The sequence below is a fragment of the Perna viridis genome, chromosome 7, assembly GCF_037379345.1.
Source record: "Perna viridis isolate PV_CMFRI_1.1 ecotype Kerala chromosome 7, ASM3737934v1, whole genome shotgun sequence".
Classification (NCBI taxonomy): Eukaryota; Metazoa; Mollusca; class Bivalvia; order Mytilida; family Mytilidae; genus Perna; species Perna viridis.
In genome coordinates this window covers 43,523,146-43,546,336 of record NC_142451.1, presented here as the reverse complement: position 1 = coordinate 43,546,336, position 23,191 = coordinate 43,523,146, and the positions used below count along the sequence as shown (strand labels likewise).

The 23,191-nt window shown below is 32.9% G+C and overlaps 1 protein-coding gene across 11 annotated transcripts; it reads right to left on the bottom strand.

Annotated features, from left to right (window-relative positions):
- Nucleotides 1-539: 539 nt before the first annotated feature.
- LOC148612827 (far upstream element-binding protein 3-like) lies at nucleotides 540-23,191 on the bottom strand. Of its 11 annotated transcripts, none has more exons than XM_088594577.1 (20): nucleotides 23,032-23,190; nucleotides 21,382-21,460; nucleotides 21,080-21,118; nucleotides 15,204-15,243; nucleotides 13,925-14,103; nucleotides 13,347-13,476; nucleotides 12,747-12,942; nucleotides 12,316-12,414; nucleotides 10,611-10,658; nucleotides 10,308-10,364; nucleotides 9,733-9,835; nucleotides 9,175-9,272; nucleotides 8,243-8,432; nucleotides 6,819-6,982; nucleotides 5,710-5,846; nucleotides 5,202-5,249; nucleotides 4,153-4,307; nucleotides 3,721-3,867; nucleotides 3,318-3,496; nucleotides 540-2,391 (listed from the first exon to the last, which is right to left on the bottom strand). In XM_088594577.1, exons 1-19 carry the CDS (start codon nucleotides 23,104-23,106, stop codon nucleotides 3,336-3,338), a joined length of 2,145 nt encoding a protein of 714 aa, XP_088450703.1. In that variant the 5' UTR covers nucleotides 23,107-23,190; the 3' UTR covers nucleotides 540-2,391; nucleotides 3,318-3,335. The 11 variants fall into 11 exon arrangements, with proteins under 11 accessions (XP_088450703.1, XP_088450705.1, XP_088450704.1 ...); XM_088594579.1 differs by having other exon boundaries at nucleotides 8,243-8,411; XM_088594578.1 differs by having other exon boundaries at nucleotides 13,925-14,100.

Genomic DNA, 23,191 nt, shown 5'->3' with positions numbered 1-23,191 from the left:
AACTAATATATTTAAAGACATATCAATGCAAGTAAGACACACAGGCATGTAAAATATAGTCTAAAACGTTGGCAGTGATCACATAAAACTTAGTATTAACGACAACAATCATATCATGGCATGGAAGTAAACCAGAAGAATTAAGTTCCAATTTAACAGAACTATGGAGAAATGGAATAAAAGCAACATCATCATGACATACAAGATCATATGCACAACAAATGTCAAATATCAATAGTATCATCATCATCAAGAATCAAATGGCAACACAACTATTCATCAATAATGGGTTTTAGTGAATACAGAAATAGGTTATGTATTCATCAATCATTGGAAAATAAATGCATTTTAAAATACTTTAATACAGTATTCATGAACGAATACATTTTAAAGAACAAGATTGTCAATGCTTGTCATTATTCAGTACACATCTTAATAATCCCTCCATTATTGGTAACTGCACACTGCTATTAGTTCCCATTGGATATGTTGTCTGTTCAAAAGAAAGGCATTATATCAAAACACACAAAAAGCAAATATCAGTTTTAAAACATATTTATTCTGTCACAATCTTACCCGTTAGGATAAACATGTGGAACCCTCTGAGGGTCAAGAATTACATTAAACACAGCACAAAGAAATGTGAAAAGTTACGAGTTTTTCACTGGGATTATCAATGTTATTTCAATAAAATTCTCCACAAGAACTCTATATAAAACAATACACAATGTGTGATCAATTTATAATCATAAGGTACATGGATGAAAGTTACGTGTACTTGTGTGTGAAAAAATAAACATCCAATACAATAATCATTAAAATGACAAATACATCAAGCAAAATATGGAGAAAAAATGGCTAAGAACTATGCAAAGATTAATTGTCAAATCACCTAAAGATAGAATATACTAATAATAACACGAACAGCCGATACAAATGTAACCACGAGGTCCTGTTAAGGAAAAAACCTGAATACGTATGGGATATACAACACTCTCTGAACTATGTACAACAATGACCAATATGGACGCAGCAGACCTGTCGGGGATCAGCTTATGGCAACAAGAATCGACGACCTATATATGAACAACTCAATGCATAAAATTCGCATCATCATCATATTCAAACACATGGTATTCATCATCAATTTAACATTATGTTGGGCAATTATCATCAATAAACAGTTGGATATCAACATTTTAAGATATATAATAGACAATATTCAAGGGAGGCAAGCCCACTTTCATAAATTGAGGTTACCTCCCTTGAGAGATTTTTTTTTTTCATCTTTTGTCATATCAATAAAACTAGAACATAAACATGTAAAGAAAATAAGACATGGCATATTACATATTCATACTTCAAAAATTGTAAAAAATAATATTCAGTGTTTAAAGTGAAACTAAAAATAATCATTATGACCAGTATGCATGAACAATACTATAGTAATACGATAAATTCAATTTTAACCAATGCAATGCACTTTCATCAAGTAAAAAAACATTTCAAATAAATTTCAAAGACATTTCAACATAATAATATGAACTATATTTCTCTAAGTCAAGGGCATAATCTTTTGTAAAATATTTTCAACATTCACAGTAAAACATGATATCAATAGTTACATGATATAATCTTCACAAAGCAATAAATTCAATGCACATTTTCATTTAAAATTTAAACAGGTGTCTTTCTTGAAAACAACTACAACTATATTATTCAACACAAGAAATAATAAAATACTCGTTCACGCTCAATATTAAGACTTTTGATTGCAATGCGAAATAGTTTGTCATAATACATAATAATAATAACAATGAAAAAATTGCAATATTTTCAAGAAACAAAAAAAAAAAAAAAAGCATTTACGAAATTGGAATGTATTCTCTAAAAGTATAAAACAAATCTATGTCCTACAACTATTACTTATGACAGTCTGAAATATATTCCCTGACAATGAAAAAGAAGAGAATATTGCAAAAGGGGGTATTCTGAATTTACTCAAATTTGGCACTGAGGTACAAGAGAATGAAAATTGTATACAATACACAGGTAAAAATGATACATCATCAATCAATGCAATGAACAGGTAAAAACATCTCCTTTACAATAAAATATTCATATGAATCACATTATATTGGACATGAAATAAATGGCAATAAACATATACTTTATCAATAGGAACAACTTTATAATAGAAAAAATGCACTTACAAATTCAAAAAATTACAGAATACCCCAATATGCTAAGAAGTCACACTTTTAATTTAAAACACAGTCAAAAGAAAAGCACTTTGAATGATAGCCTATGTCTTCAGTATGTTGTTAAATATGATGATTTTCTCACAACAGTCTTTGTGTAATTTTCAGTCAAAATATTGCCATCCGATTCCTAAAAAAGACAAAAAAGAACATAGGAGTTTAATTAGACAATGGTATATTGTGGAGGCTTTACTTCTTTTTCGTTGTTTTTTATCCTGCGCATCCAGAGGCAAACGTACCAATAATTCATTATCAGTTTTTTAAAGGCAAAATAAAATGTACGTGTGGTTCCAGTCGCCTCTTCAAAAAAAATTTTGGTTGGAAGGTTGGAAAATTATTACTTTAAATTTTATTGAAACAACCCATGAGGTCGGTTTTAAATGTCCAACCGACTACACAACAATCATCACGGACTAGAATGAAACATCAACAGGCTGTAATGTCTGTGTGGTTCCAGTCACCTCTTCAAAAAAAAAAATTGGTTGGAAGGTTGGAAAATTATCACTTTAAATATTTTTTGAAACAACCCATGAGGCCGGTTTTAAATGTCCAACCGACCACATGACAATCATCACAGACTGGAATGAAACATCAACAGGCTGTAAATTTAAGGCTCTCTGTTCTCTCATGGCCTCAGCTGCAACCAAGTGCCCAACCATTGTTGTTTTTTGTTGTTAATATACAGTGCGGTCTGGAGAAGTTATTAAAATAAAATTCTAGATTTAAGATAACCTGAAGTGGGTAGGGTCAGTCATTTTTTAATTTAAACAAATTTTTTCCGCCGATTTTCGCAAAACAAAGGTCTTGATTTGGTCAGGGGACTGGAGCCACATATTTTTTTTTATCTGGTCTATCTTATTAGCAGGGTTTCAAAATATGGTCAAAGGACCTTGGACTTTGAAATATCATTTATAGGACCTTTAACCCTTTCAGCTGACACATTACTGAGGACTTGATTTTCTTCAAGTGGACCACTGACTTGAAACTTGGCAAAGTCTAGGACCTTCCACTTAAACCCTTGAGAAAAGGACCAACTTAGGCTTAATTAAGACATACCTGTCACAAGAACCCAATCTACTGAGGTGGCTGAGTGGGCTGATGAGATCCTGCCTGTGCCTGCATAGCTGCAGCTTGTTGAAGGACCATTTGGGCTTGAGTAAACATGCCCTGTTGTCTGTAGTATTCTGCCCAGGCTTGGCTGTAATCAGGCTGGCCTGTCTGAGGATTGATGGCTGCTACAATGTAAACATTTTATACCTACAATTTGTTTAATAACAGTCCTTTTCAACTAAAAAATTAAATTGAATATTTCCCAATGGTATGAAAAAATACTCATGGAAGAGCATCAGCAAAGTTAAGAACTAAGCAGTGTTTTTAGAGTCATGGTCCAAAAAAATCTCTGAATTTACTTAAAAGAGAAGCAACAACACACAAAACTTCCAAAGTGCTGACAACTTACAAGTCTGATTAGGAGCTGGTTGCTGCTGTTGGACTTGAGGTTGTTGTTGCTGAGGCTGTTGCTGACCATACTGAGCATATGGTGTCTGATTGTAGAACTGGGCATAATATGCAGCCCATGCCGCAGCATTGTCCTGGGCCTGTTTACCTGGAAAAAGATTGTGGGTTTTACAATTTACGTGTGCAAATTTATTTTGGTGCATCCTAAATTGAAATTTGATGTTTCTCTCGTACAAGCTTCTGACTAGGTCTTATTCTTCCAACTCACCAATTATCTACATCCCAACACTTAAGTTCTGACAAAGTGACATATTAATGAGTATTAACTTGATTTCCTAAGTTGGAATACTTTACTCTTCTATTGAGAAACAAAGCCAGACAGTAAATTTTGTAGGCCCAGGAGCTGGTTTACAATCAGACACAGTAAACTTACTTTGATTTGGGTCACCAGACTGTTGAGGCTGGGGTTGTTGATAACCTGGCCCACCCTGGGGACCACCATAGTTATTGCCTCCCCATCCTCCTCCACCCCATCCACCTTGACCTCCCTGGGGTCCTCCAAACTGCTGCTGAGGTGGCTGACCTCCTCTATAATATCAAATTCATAAATTCAGCTGGTTTAGTTCAAAATATAGATATATAAAATTATTGTACAGACCCTTCACAATTTAAGGCTATACAACAAATATGATTTCTGAAATGAATGAACCTACATCTGTACTGAATTCACATATTGCACAACATTTACTGGTAATTAGCAATATTAATAAGTGTAAAGATCGGCCAATAAAAAATATCATTCAAGTCTAAATTTCACACATTCATAATGGTATAGACTGAGCTTTATAAATCTTCCAAAAAATATTCTTAGGAATTCATTACTCAATTTTTTTTTTACCTTTTTTATAGTACATACTAACTCAAGGAAATATTTTCAGAATTTTATCTCAACAAATAACTTTCCTATTAGGCTTAATGTAAATTCCATTTTATATATTTCTATTCTTTTTTGTACGCTTAAGTATTGCAGCAGCTATTTAAATATTCAGGTGAACAAGTAAGTCATGTGACATGAACTTGTTTAAATATCAAAAGATGTCAACTGAACATAACAAAACATCTACAGATATTCAAATTACTTGAAGTGACCTGGCTTTATTATGTAGCATTTGCACATGGTTTTTGTTTATATTTACATCAGACATTCAAATAGCTGTTTCAACATTCAAAGAGACAAAATTATATTAAAATATTTAAAATAAAAATTGCATTATGCCAATTGGGAACTTGTAAGGTCTGTTGAGAATTTTGAAAATATTTCTCATTTTGTATGCACTATATAAAACTAAATGTAGTTGAAAAATTAAATTATTTGAGAAAAAAAAAAGAATTTATAAGAATTTTTTCGAAAATTTAAAAAACTTAATATGTCCTGATTCTTTCAGCACTGATCAGAATCATTCAAATGCATGATAAACTTACCCTGACTGTCCATAATGGTCACCATATCCACCACCACCTTCACTCGGCCTGAAAAATAAGTTGATCCAATAAAAACCTACCAAGTACATTCATGTATAACAACAACTTTCAATGAGAAGTAAAAACAATTACCTTTTAAAAGAATCCTGAACTTGACCCAACAATAGAACAGACCTTTCATATTAACCAGGGTTTGAAATCAGTAGGGTCCTACTTGCGAATAGTCAAACACATTTAATGTGGGCTACTAAAATTTATGTGATTGTTAAGAACTACACACATTGGTTTCCCAAACTGAAGCTGTGGGTTCAAATCCTGTTAACTGTGGAGATGTTGATAAACATGCACTTCTGCAAGGAAAATTCTTTTCTTCTACCCAAGCCCTACCTCCAGGAAGTGTAGGTCAAGTATGCTCATTAATTTAACACATCATCACAAAAGGATTTACTGTGCAAAATTTTGTCCCGTAACTTTAAATATTAATAGGGTTATAAGTATATAAACTTACCCTCCTGGTCCACCAAATTGACCTTGGTCACCTGGTCCTGGACCACCATTGCCACCAAACTGGTCCCCATACCCTCCAGGGCCACCACCTGGGCCTCCCATTGGACCTGGTCCTGGCCCTCCTGGCCCACCAGGACCCTGAAATACAATTAGTTTGATTTTGACACTTTTGCAACTCCTTGCAAACAGAATATATACAGTCAAACCTCATTAAATCGAAGTTCAGGCAATTATGTTCCGAGTTTTCCAAGGTTGAGCATAATCTGGAAATGTATTGGTTGGTGATTGCTTCTGCTTATTTAACGACTTACACATATTGTATTGCTTGTACATACATGTATACACGTTTTTCACTTATCAGGGTACTTCATGGTTTCTTATTTATTGTTTCAGAAGATAATTATGTAAGTTGTGCATATTAAAAATGTTATAAATTCTGAGCAACATCACATATTTTAGAAGAAATTCTTATTTTCATGTCCACAAAATGGGTTGCTATGAATAACTCAATATTGAGAACACAGTCAAAGGCACTACATTACAACAATTAAATCTCAGATTTACTAATAAAACTAAGTTATTAAAATATATCAGTTGTTATCAGTCAAAAGTGTGACTATTCAAATTCATTTCTTTCTACTAAACTAGATTTTTAGTATTAATCAAATACATAAATCAAGCCAAAAAAGTTTCGAGGAATAATTACATAAGCCATACTAAATGTCGTAAAAACAAACTTTGGTCATCATAAGTAACAAAGGAATCAGTTTTTCTACTAATTAGTTCACTTGAAGACATCTGATTTAATTAACCTTGAAGACCTATTGAGGGAACTGACTAATAACCTAGAGTTATCCAAGATTTTGATTCATCCATGTTTGAGTCATCAGAGGTAAATTGTACTGGAGTAAATGAATTTTAACTGGGACTGTCAAATCAGTTCGAGTTATCCAGAATTTCAACTCATCCAAGTTCGACTGTATTTAGTTTTTCTTTTGTCAAATATAACATGAATTTTTTTCTGACACATGTAATGAAGAAACCTAATGAGAAACTAGATCTTCCTTTCAAATTTTATCAAATGTGGCTTATGAACAGAAAGCAACATACCACTGGGACACCAGCTTTCTCTGCTATCATAGAGATAGCTTGCTGTACTTGCTGTGGGTTACCACGTACTACAAACACTTTCTCGTTGGGGTTTGGCCCAGGGTTTCTCTGTAATTCAACGTGGGCACCAGACTGCTGGTTGATCTGTCGTATTGTTTCACCACCTGAAAAACCAAGTCAGGTGATATTTTTTGTAACCCTGAACTGACTAGATTGCTACAATAATCAATGGCTACTTAAACCACGGTTGACATCTTTCACAGATGTTAACTACAACCTTTACAAAGCACATGCACCTTTCATATAATTCAACAATAAAAATAAGAACTCTCTTCTAATATAAAATTTCTTTTTTGCAGCAGAGTAGTGATTTTAAAATTATTAACCTAATGACAATGACTGATGGAGTAATTTCATAAAACTATTACCTCTTAAAAGACAAAAATTACGGAATGTAGTTATTTCTGGTGCATCTATAAATAGTTTGTTTCTAATAACTTTCCATTTCAACATCTACCATATATTCTCCAGTATAAGTCAATCTGCCTGTAAGTTGGACCCCCTTTTCAGTCCAAAATTTCAGGAACCAACCCTTGACTCAATTATAAGTTGGACTGATTTCTGACAGCTACATCCCTAACATCCCTTTATTACAATGAGGTTACCCGTTTGTTTTGATAACTTCAATAAATGTTGAAATAAATAATTACAAGCCGGAGTTGTTTTTATAGTAATTTCTTGATCCACAAGCAATGTGAATTGTTTTAACATTTTTCATTTGTTTTAATTTTGGTACAACCAATAACCCAAATTAAAATAATAAATATAAGCAACACCAATGAATAAAACCAAAAGTACATTATACTCTAACAAATACATTATTGAAAAGATATTTCAATAATTTAAAAGGTTTTATCTTAGGGAAGAAGAAATTCATAAAAATAACTGTCATAACCAACTCAAATACAGATTACTTTTGTCACAAAATTACAGTATGTTATTGGGTCATATTTCTATTACACCACTGGGTTTTTGGCTACATGCCTGTACACAAAATTCAATACACAAAATGGATGAGTGGAAAATACGAATAAAATCGTAAGAGGCAAGTATTGCAGCAAGATAAAGACTGAACAGTAAATATTCTTTTACTGTATTATATTTTAGCTGTATAAGGTAGTAGATGAAGACAGTCTTCTTAAAACTTACCATCACAATTTAACATGGGAGTAAATGGCACCAACCTGGATGTTCAATATTGATGTAAAGCTCATGTCAATTATCAAACTGAAATTTTTAGTTCATAAGCTAGATCTATAATTGAAACCCTTACCAGCAGTTAAAAATTTAGTCCCCAAAATATGACTTAGGCAAGTATATACAGTAATTTCAATTCAAATACATATTAAATTTTTTCCACACACCTTTTCCAATGACAAGCCCACATTTATCTGCAGGAACAGGGAAGAAGTTTTCATCATTAAAGCCCCCTGGACCTCCTCTTCCTCTGCCACCTCCTGGTCCAAAACCTCCACCTTGACCTGGTCCTGGGCCTCCACGTCCTCGACCATATCCGCGTCCCATACCACCATGCTGAAAAGGAAAGCCGCCTTCCTAAGAAGGTAGCGGAAAGTGTAACAGATGGAAGCCCTACATGCAAAAAGGAATATAAACCTATACATTTTACAACGAAGAAATCATGTCAAAGCATCATTTTAGTACCAACCAAGTTATAGATGGTACCAGGGATTACTTTCTTTAATATAGCATATAATAAGTGTGTCTCAGTACAAATCTAAAGAGACTAATCAATCATACCATGCCATTTGTTCAGTTTACCAATTCTAGAAGTATTTCATTATTTTAGTTCACTGCAATACCAAAATTGCCTACTTACGTAATTTTTTTTTATTTGGTTTTCAAATTTTGAACCTGAACTAGCTGGTAACTGGTAAATTAACTTAAATTTGGGTATCAGGCAAAAGGTGGAAGCTATGAATTCCTGAAAGCAGTCATTAGGTGACATGCAGATACTTACAGAACAATATTGTGCTTGACACTCTTCCAACACAAAATAGTATCAATATTTCACATCCCGTTCCAAGGAGAATCAGGGGAGAAGGTATAACACTAAAATATTTTTTATTGGTAACAGCTGTCTGTAAAATGTTTCCTAGAATCCCATATAAAATCATGTGGACAATGGGTACAAGTTAAAAGTGCCTTCCACTCCTCCATAAATGATTTACTTCCAAGCCCTTATGAAGATGTGTCAATAAATTCATCTATATTTAAAGACTGCATTTTAAAATTGTGATTTTATATTAATACTGGCTGAATATTTGGTCAAGTTTACCTCATCAGGAAGAAGTCTCTGTATCATCTGGATAGCAGCATTCACTTTATCTGGAGCACCACTAACAGTACAAACTCTACTATCACTTCTTCCATCATCTGAAAAATAGCAAATTACAGTTATGATACTTCAAACCAAACAAACTAATTTGACAGAAGTTCAGACTAAACATTCCTTTCTCAATTGCTTAACACTATCTTCTAAACACATGGTTATTTTTTCTCAACATCAAAATAATGTCAGATATTGTGTCCATACGATGACAAAAAAGGACAAGTTGATACTTTACAAAATAAAATGCTTCACATGACCCTAAAGGTCGAACCCTAAACGTATTGACACATCATTCAGGCTTCATATACCACTGAATTTTGATTGTGATTAAATATTATTTATAAATGATTCCAGCCACAACCCGAAGTTGCAAACATCATTCCAAGTTCAAACAGACGGACAATGCAAATAGAATATTCCAACTACAAGTTGACTAGAGGTAATGAAGTCTATGTGGCTTAAATGAATGAAGTCTCAAATATATCTTATACTATCAATACCAACCTGGCTTAAACTGCACTTTAGCCCCAGTGTCATTTTGGATTTTCTTGATCATGTCTCCTCCTTTACCAATGACGATACCCACAGCACTTCGTGGAACCTGGATCTATGAACATAAAAAAAAACTTTTAAAAAATCAAATAAGTGCTTGAATTTCATATCTGGCATTGTTATGAGCTATTTTTTGGACAAATAGGTGAGTAACCTTATTTTCATCAATTGAACTGAAGCTGTTTTACAAGTTGTTGCCTGGACATTCATTAAGAAAGTAAAATTTTTTCCAGACAAATCCTTAAGCTCCATTCAAAATTTCAAATCATTGTCATCATGAATGGGTCAAAAGTAAGCCAAAGATTAACCATGGTTAGTTTCTCTTCCAACTTGTAAAGGGTGTAATTCAAATAACATTAACTAACTCCTTTTCACATAACTCAAAGTTACTGATTGTCTAAAAAAAAGAAAGTACTCCCTCAAACAATTTTGAAGCAATTTGGTACAGATTGGTAGCATCTAAATTAAGAGAACACCCTCTGACAATCTAGACAGCAGTTAGGTACAGATTGGTAGCTTACACTTACATCCTGAGATCCAGAGCCTCCACCACCATAGTCATTGAAACTTCCTCTGCCCATTGACTGCAAGTAAAACATTTTAAGATTAATGAATAGTGAACTAAGTGTTGAAAGACAAATAAATGCACAAATGAGGTCTACTGTGGTAAGGTCTACTATCAAACTCCATTCAATGAATGATGATACATCTGAATGGCATTAACAAATCCTTCCATTTATTTAGCACATGACGACACCCATCTAACAAAATCAATGGTCACATGGGCTCTAATTATGTGCAGGACTTAAGTTATTCAGTAAGACACTCACCTCCATTTCCTTTTCAGCCAACAGATCCATGATCATTTCCTTGGCTCTCTGCAATATAAAGAATATATGAACATTTCTTAACAATTAGAATAAGAAACACGTTATCCTCCTGATATACATACCCACACTGGTTCCACTTAGTGAAAATGGCAGTTTCATGACACAGGAACTATATGATGATATCCGACAGTCACTAAATTCACTTACATACTGCCTTTGCCCAATCTATATAAAGCCACATTCCAATTTGACTTCCATCCAAAAGTCAAGATGTGACGTGAACAGACAAGGTCATTTCATCAATACAACATCCACTCACCGAATGAGGGTATATTTGAAAGTTTTCTTTCAAAAAAGAATACTACTTGTAATAAGGCAGATTTAGACAGTTTAATAACTAAAAATGATTACATCAATTTAAATGCTTGTTGTAAGGTATACTATCAAACTCCATTCATAGGATGCAATTCATCCGAATGATGTTAGCGAATCCTTCCATTCATTTAGCACATCTCGACACCCATCTGACAAATCAAAAAGTCAAAAGGGCTCTAATTATGTGCATATTTGATCTGAAACATTTCAAGTTATCCTATTGAAAAAAAAAAAAAAAAAAAAAAAAAAAAAGCACCTGAGAGATTAATCCAAATAAAGTACATCACCATTTGATTAAAAAAACAGAAAACACAGGACAGAAATAATTCAATGGAAGTTAACATTGAAGAATATTTCACAAGTTAAGGCCCTGATTAGCTTTTCAGTTTCCAGATATCAAATATATTGTCATCATTTCATCTTTTTCACAAACCTTTAAACTAATGATTGGGAATAGAAGGGCCTGTGCCTTTTATCACAATCCTGCCAAAATATATCATAAAACACTCTTTTTTTTTTACAAAGAATTCCATAGAAATCCTGAAGATTTTTTAAAATGAACCATTATCAAAATTTTAATCCCAATCATCATTAAACATGTCTAAAAATTCATTTGCAATTACATTCAAAAACTTCGAAGAAAATTATTGCCTAAATGTACCAAAGATTTCCCATTATCAATTTTAATTTTCCGGCCAATTTTACTTGGTAATGTAACTGCTCTTCCTACACATAATATTGATAAAATGATGATTTTGACTGATAAATGTGTTAAATGGAAAACATTTAAATGCTTCTTGACACATTCTCCAAAACTAAAAACCTCTAAAGGCCAAAAGAGAAGTCCCTAAAATCTTTATTTGATGACTAGATTTTAAATTTTAATTGCAGCAGTGTTAAAATATTATAAAGCTGAATATTTGCCTGCAACATATTTAATGATTTTGAATAAGGTATTGAATGATGAAAAAGGAATAACATTTTGACATATTTTGTGTACTGTTCGGAATTAGTAGGGAAGTTTCTCATTGATAAACAGGTGACATAGGGCATTTTGATCCTGAAGGACCAAAAACCACAAAATTTATCATGTTGTAAGGTCTACTATCAAACTCCATTCATAGGATGCAATGCATCCGAATGGTGTTAGCGAATCCTTCCATTCATTTAGCACATTTCGACACCCATCTGACAAATCAAAAAGTCAAAAGGGCTCTAATTATGTGCATTAAAGAATCCATTTTTTGATCAACAAAAGTCAACCATTTTTTTTTTTAATTCACACCTTATTACCACCATTACAACAGAATAATTTAATTCCATTAATTACCTGGCATTTCTGAGGGTCACCACTAATCCTCAATGGTTTCTCTGCTGCTGATGGAATATTACTATCTTGAATCATCACCATTTTTACACCAGCTTTTTCCTAATTATTATGAAGAACAATTTTAAATGCAAGGGAATATATTTGCTGGCTTATTTAATGTAGAGCACAGAAAAAGAACTTTGATGATAATATCATATTCCAGAAGAATAAAAAAGACACCAATGTATTTTACATCAATCAAATACATATATTATGTCATGCCCCCAGGACAAACAAAATGGAAACTGGCAAAAATATGGAAGTAAAAAGAAGAATCTTAAAGACAAAATCTGGAAAAAGCAGAAGAAAACCTTGTCTGCTTAGATCATATATCTTAAACAAGAACTAAAATTTCTTAACAGATATGACAATGTTGAGAGCTTTTGTTTTACCTGAAGGACTTTGATGGTCTCTCCACCTTTCCCGATAATCAGACCCACTTTGTTTCCAGGAATCAACATTTCCACCACAGTTTGCATTCCATCTCCATACATTCCGCCCATATTACCCTGTGATGGCATACCTCCTCCTCCTCCACCACCCCCTTGTCCACGGGCAATGATGTCATTCATCTGCTGCTTACAGGCTCTAAATTAAAATATAACTGAAAATGAGTCAATCTAAAAATTTATAGATAATTGCCTATTTTGTTGATCGCAATCTTGCTGTACAAATTGGTTTCACATAGGATAAATGAGTGCACAAATCTTTTTATATGTTGTGCTAAAAGATAACAAAAATGTCTACTGAACTTGATGACAGTGTTAGCCAAACGCTTGTTGATATTGAATGTGGCTACTTAAATTTTGAAGATGGCCTATTCAAATACACTGCACATTAGCCACACCATAGAACCCATGTCTTTATTTCTATACCAGTGTGGCTATAACAAATTTTCTACTGCCTTCAAAACATCTAAGCATCAAATAAATCAGTTAAAATGAGCAACAAATCCATGTCAGCTTCAGATTTTAATATGGACAGTAACTTACGCAATAGAAGCAGATGAACCAGTCAACTGACATGGTCTATCTGGCATTCCACCACTGTCTGGGGCAATCTGTATCTTACAACCTGTCTCTGCCTGAAGTCTAGTGATCTGTTCACCTCCTTTTCCAATAACTGAAATATTCAGATGTGATTACTGCTACATTGTGTATGCGGACTGTATTTGTTTCATGTTCAGGTAAATAATTATTCTATTAATTCAGTATTGATTCAGTATTTCAGAGCCAAATCTAGATATCAATGACAAAGGAAATTAGGTAAATTATATGATTAAAAAATTACAATACATGAATTGAAATTTTTGTCTATGTAATCTGTTACAAAAACTAATTCCTGTCAAAGACAAATGGGAGAAGTAAGCACAAACAAAGAGAAGTCTTTGTTCATTTCTCACTCTAATTAGGCATTCAATATTTTTTAACCAATATCTAGAAAGGTCAATTCATACCATGTCATTTTTTGTATCACTTACTCTAAAACTTGGACTTGAAAGAGCAGAAATCATCACTAAATATGTCAAAAAAATCACTAAAATAACAGAATCAGTGTAATTACTACATACTAAGTCCAACCATCTTGTCAGGAACCCTGTATTCTTCCGTTACAACCATCCCTAGGCCGGCGTGGGGTCCTGGTTTCTGAAGTGCTGGATTGACGGCTGGTGGTGATTTAGGTGCACCTTTTCCTAGTTGTTGGTTTATTCTTTGAGCTGCTTCTATGGCGGCTTGTGCGGCTGAGCTTCTAAGGCAAAATACATTAAGTACTTTGACATCAAAGCCTTAAGATTGAGAATCTCAAGATTGCTAAGATGTATGGACAAAATTTATATAAAAAAATCAGATAATCAAGTTTAACTTCAAGTAATTCAATCTGATTGTTTACTTCTCATCTGGACAAGATAGATTATTTTCTGCAAGCTAAATTTGTAAAGTGACGTCATTAAAATCAATTGGACAGCAGTTCAATTAATTCCAAACTAAATAAAGCTTTGATGAAGGGTCAAATCTTAATTTTTGCTTTATTCAATAAGAAATTAAATTATAAGGATTGTTTTTAATTTTTGAACAAGTTATGCTTGCATAACCAACTTTAGGACAGTTAACATTTGTTCATAAAACGCCTTGGAGTTCATGAAGCATAATCTATACCAAAATTGGTTAATTTACATAACCTGGTCAATAATTTAAAAAATAACCTTTGAAGAAAGAAAACTTCCAGAAGATAGTAAAACATATTAAAACACATCTTATGAATTTCCCTTGATTTTCTGGTTTTAAGTTTAGGAAAATAGAAAATGTATTTTGATGATGTATCAGTTGACAGTTTTTTCAAGTCATGATAATCTTTAGTCACCAAACCAGACCCGAACTTCCTTTTTCAAAAGAAAAAAAAAAAAATAAAACATATATACTTCAGACAAAAACACAAAATTACCATTATTCAGAAATTCATCAAGAATGTTTAAATTTTCAAAACAGGTGATTTGACTTCACTTAAATTAGTGCTTTTGTATACTATCTAAATTTTCAGTTTTTAAACAAAGAATATATTCAAGAGTTCACTAACACTGACATGTTCATGCTACTTTATACCTTAACATATTTTATGAAAAATGATCCGTAAAATCCTTAACCATGTGTGACTTTTACATTGGTACTATCGATTAATTCACAATCCATAGTGTAATTTGCAGTCAAAAATTTGTAACAGCTATGATTGATGGTTGTTGGGGTTTAATGCCCGAGCAGCAATATTTCAGTTATATTCAGGCGATTGTAACAGCTATGAAGAATCATTCTAAGTAAACACCTGTGCTAAAACCACATATAGATAGAACATACCTTTGTTGGTCTGGAGCTGGCTTGTTTTGGTTTCCTAAAGCTGTTGAGAGAAAACGTTACATTACTATGCTACCACGGAAACAAATATACTCTATAGAAGTTTTGATAAAGCAAGCATGCAAATTTATAAAGTAAAATCCAACAGATTCCGCAAATATGAAAATTAACTCAATTTGTCAAATTTCATCAAAGAAGCTGAAAAGTTCTTAAAATTGAAAGTGATTTCAATGCTAAAGTGCAATATGTTCAATGTTAGTGATCATACACAGAGAACTAGTGTAAAGTAGATATTTGAAGAAAAAATAATTTCAAACAGTTTCAACCTGTCTGAATTAAAAGCTTCGTAAGCCTCTTTTTCATTAGATGGCTGAAAAAGATTTTTAAATACATGTAATGGAAAGAAAGCTAAACTTTAATGAATCAAACAATAGTTGTAATCAGTGATACACACAAGTCCAATTATAATAAAATCAAATCTACATTACAATTAAAGACTATATAATGAATGTATTAATGACATATACATGTATAGAACATTATCGTTGGGGATATTGGACTTGTGCAAAATCTAAGAATAAAGCTAGCATTAATCTATAGAAACGCACAAGTTAGTCTGATAAATCTACAAGGAATGTCTAAACATTAAATGCTCATTTCCCATATAAAAGAACTAAGTAAAACATGCAATACATGTGAAAGTTTAGCACCATGACGGTATTATTGTCCAATGTCAAACTGTCCACGCCCAATACACAGTAAACACACATACAGATACAGGATTTATGGACAGAAAGTGCTACTCGCAGCCTTTTCGAATTATACCATTATATGTCAGCAAATTGCAGTTGCATAGAAGTTACAATGCAGGGCATTATCTAGGTGGTAAACTGGAGTTTTAAAAAAATAGATTAGGCTATAACAGTCTTCACAAAATAGATTTCCAACTTGTCTGACTGAAACCAAGATTTGACTTTTTTCTTCTGAATAAGCAGTCCACAACTTCCAAAATTTTTGTCTGACTGACTGACTTTTTATCTGACATGTCTATTGGTCAGTCAGTATTTCATAATAACTGGCTCAATGGCTAGCTCATGAACCTTTAATTTGAGTGAAGTTGCTGTGCAATTTTACAGGAGAGATAATTCTATCCCTCCCAGGGAATAATCAACCAAAACTGTTTACTTTTTTTTGGTAGAGAGCCTAAATTGAAAGAAGCTCAATAAGTTTTCTTCCAAGCAAAAGATGACATGAAAAATAACGTTATACAGCAAAATCTCATAGAATGAAACTTATTTGACTTGAAACTCAAATGCACATAAATAAGGTCATTTTCTATTCCTTGACTAAATAACTAATTTGATGACAATATTTTACAGAATATATGATGCCTGCAGTATTTACAGTTTTTTTTTTTTCTCAAGAAATCGGATCAGTTTTGTGTACGAGAGGGTCTAAATTGACATTTTGATTTGGTAAAACCAAACAAATGGTAATGGAATGAATGAGCTATTGTCACACATTAAAATAGGGCATCTAATGGGAAATTGAAGGATATCCCACCATATTGCAAACAAATTTGAGGGTGTAAATAATACTTTAAATAGGCATATCTTTCTATGTAAATAAACCGTTCAAACTGAAATTCGAACTTGATACTCAATAGTTATACCAACATTCGAACTGAACTTGTAACTTGTCATGATAAGACTATATACAAAATATGAAATCAATGGGATGAGGCATTACAAAAAAAGTCAGGAAAACATAAAATTTCAGGAAATTTTCTATGTCCAAGGGCCATAACTTCCGTAAAAATTGTTCAACCGTAACGTCATTCGAACTTAACTTGTAACTTGTTATGATAAGACTATATACCAAATATGAAATCAATTGGATAAGGCATTACAAAAAAAGTCCGGAAAGCCAAGTGTGACAGACAGACTGACGGAGTGCAAACCTAAGTCCCCTTCGGCATTAACTGAAGGGGACAAAAAGATCTTTCTACGTAGAGACAGACAGACCGAAGGACACAAAATATTCAATGGACATCATATTATATCTCTCCACTTCATGTGGTGGGGTATGAAATTTCAGAGAAACAGACTGCCAGTTCAAGATACAGTCATTCATTTAATCAATGAAAATTATGAAATAAGGAACCTTAATGAGTACATTAATAATTCCACAAAGCACACATTAGCAATTTTATGAAAAACTTCAGGGGGTTTTTCAGAGTAAATTGGGAAAGCCACATGAGTCAATATGGAAAAATTAGACATTTCCTCAGTATTTTGGGAATTGTTTAACAAGTTTCACTTGCAAATGCCAGTATAAGTAGGAAACAATATCAAGTTTTCACAAATTTATCAAAAATTTTGTTCATATGTAGTTTAGAATATTAAGATACATGCATTTTGACTGTTTTGAAAGACTTAGATATGACCTGAAATAAAACTATCAAACATTTCAATGTGTTTTGGAGTTAGTAAATACAACCGATGAACATCATCACATTATAAATTACCGTCATTAGCCTAGCTTTTTGGTTCTAAAACATTCAACAGGACTATGAAGATCTTCCTTAGTCAGGCCTTTCAGTTTCCATTCGTAAGGTAACTATTAACTTTTTTGTTTCCATTTGCATCATTTTTAAAAAAATTTGTTCTTCATAAAATATCTACTGTTTTGTAAAGACAACATCATGACAATCACTTTTAACCTTCATTTACATTTTTTTTTAGACTTTTAAAATCTCCTTCAATGAAAATCTTTCAGGTGTTCAGATATCTGAATTAGAATGCATGTCACACTTTTGTGTTACCATCGTTCTGACTCTGCAATCATCTAACTTAACAGATATTTTTTGACAAACTCAATTGGAAAATTAAAGGCTATTTTGGGAAAATATTTGCTTTTTAATAGAACAGGGCTGAAAATACCCTAAAAAACTAACTTCCTTTCATATACACAAATAAAAAGTGGTCCTTCTTAACCAATTTGTGTGAAAATTTTGTTCCTAGTAACCGCTTACAACAGTATGACCAATTTCTGAGAAAATCAATGCCACCCAAGGCTTCATTGCTACTTATTAAGCACCCACTTTGTTGTGTTGGGTGTAACATTAGTGCCCCAGATTATACAAGGCAAACATACATGTTAAGTTTACTTGCTTAGTGTATCATCTACAATACTAATGCACTCATCATGGTGACAGTGCAGTGCCTGGTTTCATAAAAAATCTCGAATTATTTTTTTCCGTAAATCCTTCCTCAACTAAAATTTCAACCAATCAGATCACTCGAAATTGAAGATTTGGGGAACTTCTCATCTTAACATGTATTTATGAAACTCAGGCTTGTTGCTTTACAATCTTTTTCTTCTTAGGAAGAGTCCACATGAAGACCAAGACACTCCCAAGGATTGATAACATGTTCTCAATGACATTCTGATCACTAACTACAATATATTCAACTATAGTTCTTAATTACACTCAATTTATTTTCAATAATAGAAAATGGGTCAAGAAAGAAATGACAGAATTTCGTTTAATAGGAAGTAGATGTTTGACATGCCAGAAATGACATCCAACGATATGGGAGCTGTACTTGATGCTATATACCAAATATCAAGCAGGGATTCACACTAACTTTTTTATCTCGGTTGCCACCCGGGCTCCTAAGTTAAAAAATCTAGGAGCCCAGAAAAAAAGTTAGGCGCCCAGAAAATTTTTCAGAATATTAGTTTAATGTGTAATTGTTTGAAAATACATTTCTTTTCAAGAGACTTTAAAAGTATTATGGAATAAACTATTTATTTCCCTGTCTTAAGTTTATTACCTAATTGGTTCTCATCTAGTACTGTAGTGAGTACTCACAAATAAACATTTCATGAAATGGTATTTATTATTTGTATTTGTACGCAAAATTCAACCAGTTGCGATTTCCGGTATGCCTAAAAACCGGAAAACAAACCTGACCACGTACCAAAATTACGGTCGCCACTCGGACGACAAACAATGGTTATTATCGTCGCCCAGCAAAAATTTAAGTCGCCACGGGTGACTGTTAGTGTCAATCCCTGTCAAGAAGTAGCGATTAGTAGTTGCTAAGAAAACTGTTATAAAAATAGTAACCCACACTCCCATCTTTTACCACACTATAACCTATTACTACAAAATATATGAGAAACTGGACGAAAAATGAAACCACATATTGCACTTATCATGCTTATTTTATCTGTTCATTATTTTATAGAATACATGTCAATATTTGTTGAGATACAACTTCACATTGAAGCAATCAAATTTTTCTAGTGTTGGGCGTACACTAGCATTTCTCCCTATTTAAAATCTACTTCTCCCAATCACTCGTTTAAGGGAGGAGTCACTTTCCCTATCAATCAAATCCTAGATTTTGCCCTGCAATAGATATCTATTTAAAGGTTTTACCAGTGACTACAGATTTTCTAAAATTAAATCACCAACTCCCAATGCTGGTCTTATCAAAAGATGGAGTAAATCCAGGTGTAATTTCATAGCATACAACATGACAACTGGTTAAGCATGTTAAATATACAGTTATAACCTAAGGTACTTTGAAATTACTGATTGAAATGAATAAAATAGTATTCCAGAATTAAATTGAACTACCAATCAGATACTGCTTACAATTACCATGATATATTTTGTATTCATTTCTAAATGACTAATTGTTTGTTGATAAAATAGTCTTTATATTCCATTTACTCTTTATGTGTGCCACGTCAGCAACAAAATGATATCAATTCCATTATGTCATGTACATACTATCCAAATATCAAAGCTATGTGAATTTACCCACATTTACACAATTTACAACAATGCAAGACTCAAAGACAGTAGTTACTCAAATACAGTAATTCTTTCAAACATGCATATATGTATGATCAATTATCCTTGTAATAGAAATTTTACACTGGAATTATAATGTTTTTTAAACCCCATACACAAAACCATTCATTTATGAATTATTCATCTGACAAGATGAATAGTATGCAACATATATAAATCTGAAAAATCTAAACCATAAAGTTCCAATAGAATGCGAATAAAATCAATCAGTAAGGTTACAAGACATTTCAAATCTTCAGTGCATAAACCAACAATTAAAACACAAATTAAATCACACATTAAAAGTCTTTCAGCCCTCTTCATTGATTTTAGTGATGGTCAGCAAACTGGTGATAATTCCTATTATGGAGAAAAATCATCAGGTTTACAACATTAGAAATCTGCACTGAAAATTCAAGCTCTCCATACTCTGACCTGCATGGGCGAACATGTACATAAAACCATCACTTACCTTCGAACATTCCAGGACAAGACTGATTGAAGTCCAGTGTACATGCAATATCATATGATCAAATTTGTGACATTGGAAAATAATTCATGATTATATATGCGAAGCTGCTTAATACTGAAGAATCAACTGTAATTTACATCCTCTTATGCTAAGTGAACTAGGAAATGAAGAAAATATGAGACATTCATTGTGTCTTAAGAAAATTTGGAAATCCTAGACTTTAAATAGTGCCTTAGTGTTGAGTTTTATTTAGAAGCTCAAAATGTATAAACTAATGACTTCCTTTCTACACAACTTGGCATAAAAATGTCAAGATTTAAAATTTTTTATGAAAATATACTGCTTAATTTCTCATCAACTCAGTTTCATGATAAAAGGATGTAAAGTAAAATCGTTATAATAAACCAAAACACAAAAATAGCAAAGTATCTAAACAATTTAAAGAATTGTTAATTGAAAACATTGGACATTTGTTCCGAACCAGGATTGTGCAGTGAAAGACGTGTTTTGTTGTTTTTTTTCAAATATTACACATACGATCAATAATTGCAGCAGTCTTCTTGAATTCAGGTTCACCTGTAACGAAAACAAAGGCAACATGTGTATCCCCAACAATGTGAACTCACTTAGAGGCACACTGTCTGTTTTGTTTCCACCTTGTGAAAAAATATCTGAAAACTCAGGACTTAAATATTGTAGAAATTTACTTTTTTCTCAATGAAGTTCTTTCTTCCTACAAAAATTAAGACAATGTACCTTTAAATGATCAAAATAATATTGTTATGAACAGATATAATAAAATAGGCAACTTGAATCTGAATGCAATTACGATTTTATACCTTGCCCGTCTGATTCAAACGGTCTTTTCAATGGCCCTGTATCTCCTCCTTGTCCTGGTTGATTGATCTTAGCGGCTATCTAAAATCACAAATAAAAGACAAATTACTTTGAACTTTTATATATAAGTGATATTTACTCAAAAAAAACATCAGAATTTTACAAGTGTTCTGATTATTTGATTTCACTGGATAGTTATGTCTAGAATCAAACTGATTTAATTAAGACTTAAATAACTGATGAACGGTCACTGAATTTAAGTGGTAGTCCGACACCTGAAGCATATAAAATAAAATGGTACTAAAATCTTATAATTTGAAAATAAGTTTAGTGTGAAGACTGAGAAAGTTTTCCAAATGAAAAATTAAGCAGTGTTTTGTTTATTTAGACCATCTATCTGATAAACCAAAAAATTAACACTTGATTCCAGTAAAATATAATTATAATATAATAAACACCATCAACATGCTAGAAAGTCATTCTTAAAAGACTTTACTTACTTTAGTGCATGCTATTGAAAGTACAAACAAGACCATTCTGACATAAGTTGACGAGCATGCCTGGCATTAACTTCAGTGAAATAGGACTTGGGTTGAAACAAAAGAATTTTCCTCATCAAAATGTATAATGAGCATACTGCTCCCATCATGCTCATTGACTACAGGGAATGAGTTTGAGGTATTGAAGTCGTCCTATTGCCCAGACAAGTGAAACTACCATTCCAGCAAGTGCAAGTTAAATTATACCTGCCCTGAGGACAACCTAATCTCTTTCCTTATTTAACAAGCATTTACTAAAGGACAACCTAGAATTGGGTAAATAGAATTTTTATCATCTTGCCTGATTGGACAAGGGTCATAAAATGTTCAAGTCATACCCTGAACTACCTAACAGCACAAAAAGGACTTTTGAAAATCAATTAAAATGAATAGCAATAAGTATATCTAATCAGTCTATTTGATGTAAATCTTTCATTAGAACATCACTAGCATAAGAAGCTTTCCCTCACCTCAGGCAATCCAAGAGCATGGATACATTATTACTACCTTAAAGACCAATTTCCATTTAACTGAAAATCATGGTTTAAACCAAGACTTACTTAAGGCCACTATGGTGGAGGGAGCAGTAAGGACTTCACAAATGCGGAGCCTAACTATGTGATCCGACTTGGATGAAGTAATATAATGACGTGCTTCTAATGTAAGAACTGTTGATTAAGTGACCACGTCAAAGCACAAAATAATAATATAGAAGAAGATACATGATACCATTGAAAGTAAACACAAACCTAAATATTATACTACTTCCCCATATCGTCATATTAAGTTGACAAGATCGCGACGAGTTATTTTAGGAAAAGGAAACAAGTTAAACTTCCTTTGTCTTGCCAAGGTGACATCGATAATAAAGTTGTTCTCTTACTGGCTGGATACGAAATGCATAAACAGCAGCTATAGGAAGTAATGATTGATTCTGTGTCAAGCATATATTTTAAGACAGGCGAGCATTTTCCTCGAGTTTCAAACTAAACCACGCGGTCGAGGCGACGCACGCGGTCTCCTCTTGTAGTTGAAAACGTTCGTACAAACAGCAGTCGAATTATCGAAATAACATTTGCATTTAACTCGGAGAATTGTATATTTTTACAATACCTGTCGGGCACGGGCAACGGCGTCAGCAAAAGCAGCTTTTTGTGCATCAAATTGGCCAGGGCCTCCCGCATCCATCTCCCAATACAACAAAAATGGCGGAAGAGAATTTGCATTGAATAGTTATCGCTCTTCTGATTGGTCAAAAACGCGGATAAGGGCA

Excerpts from the sequence above, each read along its gene's own strand:
- LOC148612827 (XM_088594577.1), bottom strand. The coding sequence starts at position 23,106 with ATGGATGCGGGAGGCCCTGGCCAATTTGATGCACAAAAAGCTGCTTTT. Across the intron at positions 5,847-6,818 it reads AGAAAGCTGGTGTCCCAGTG|GGTCCTGGTGGGCCAGGAGG; the intron begins GTATGTTGCTTT and ends ATTGTATTTCAG. Across the intron at positions 3,497-3,720 it reads ACCAGCTCCTAATCAGACTT|CAGCCATCAATCCTCAGACA; the intron begins GTAAGTTGTCAG and ends TTTACATTGTAG.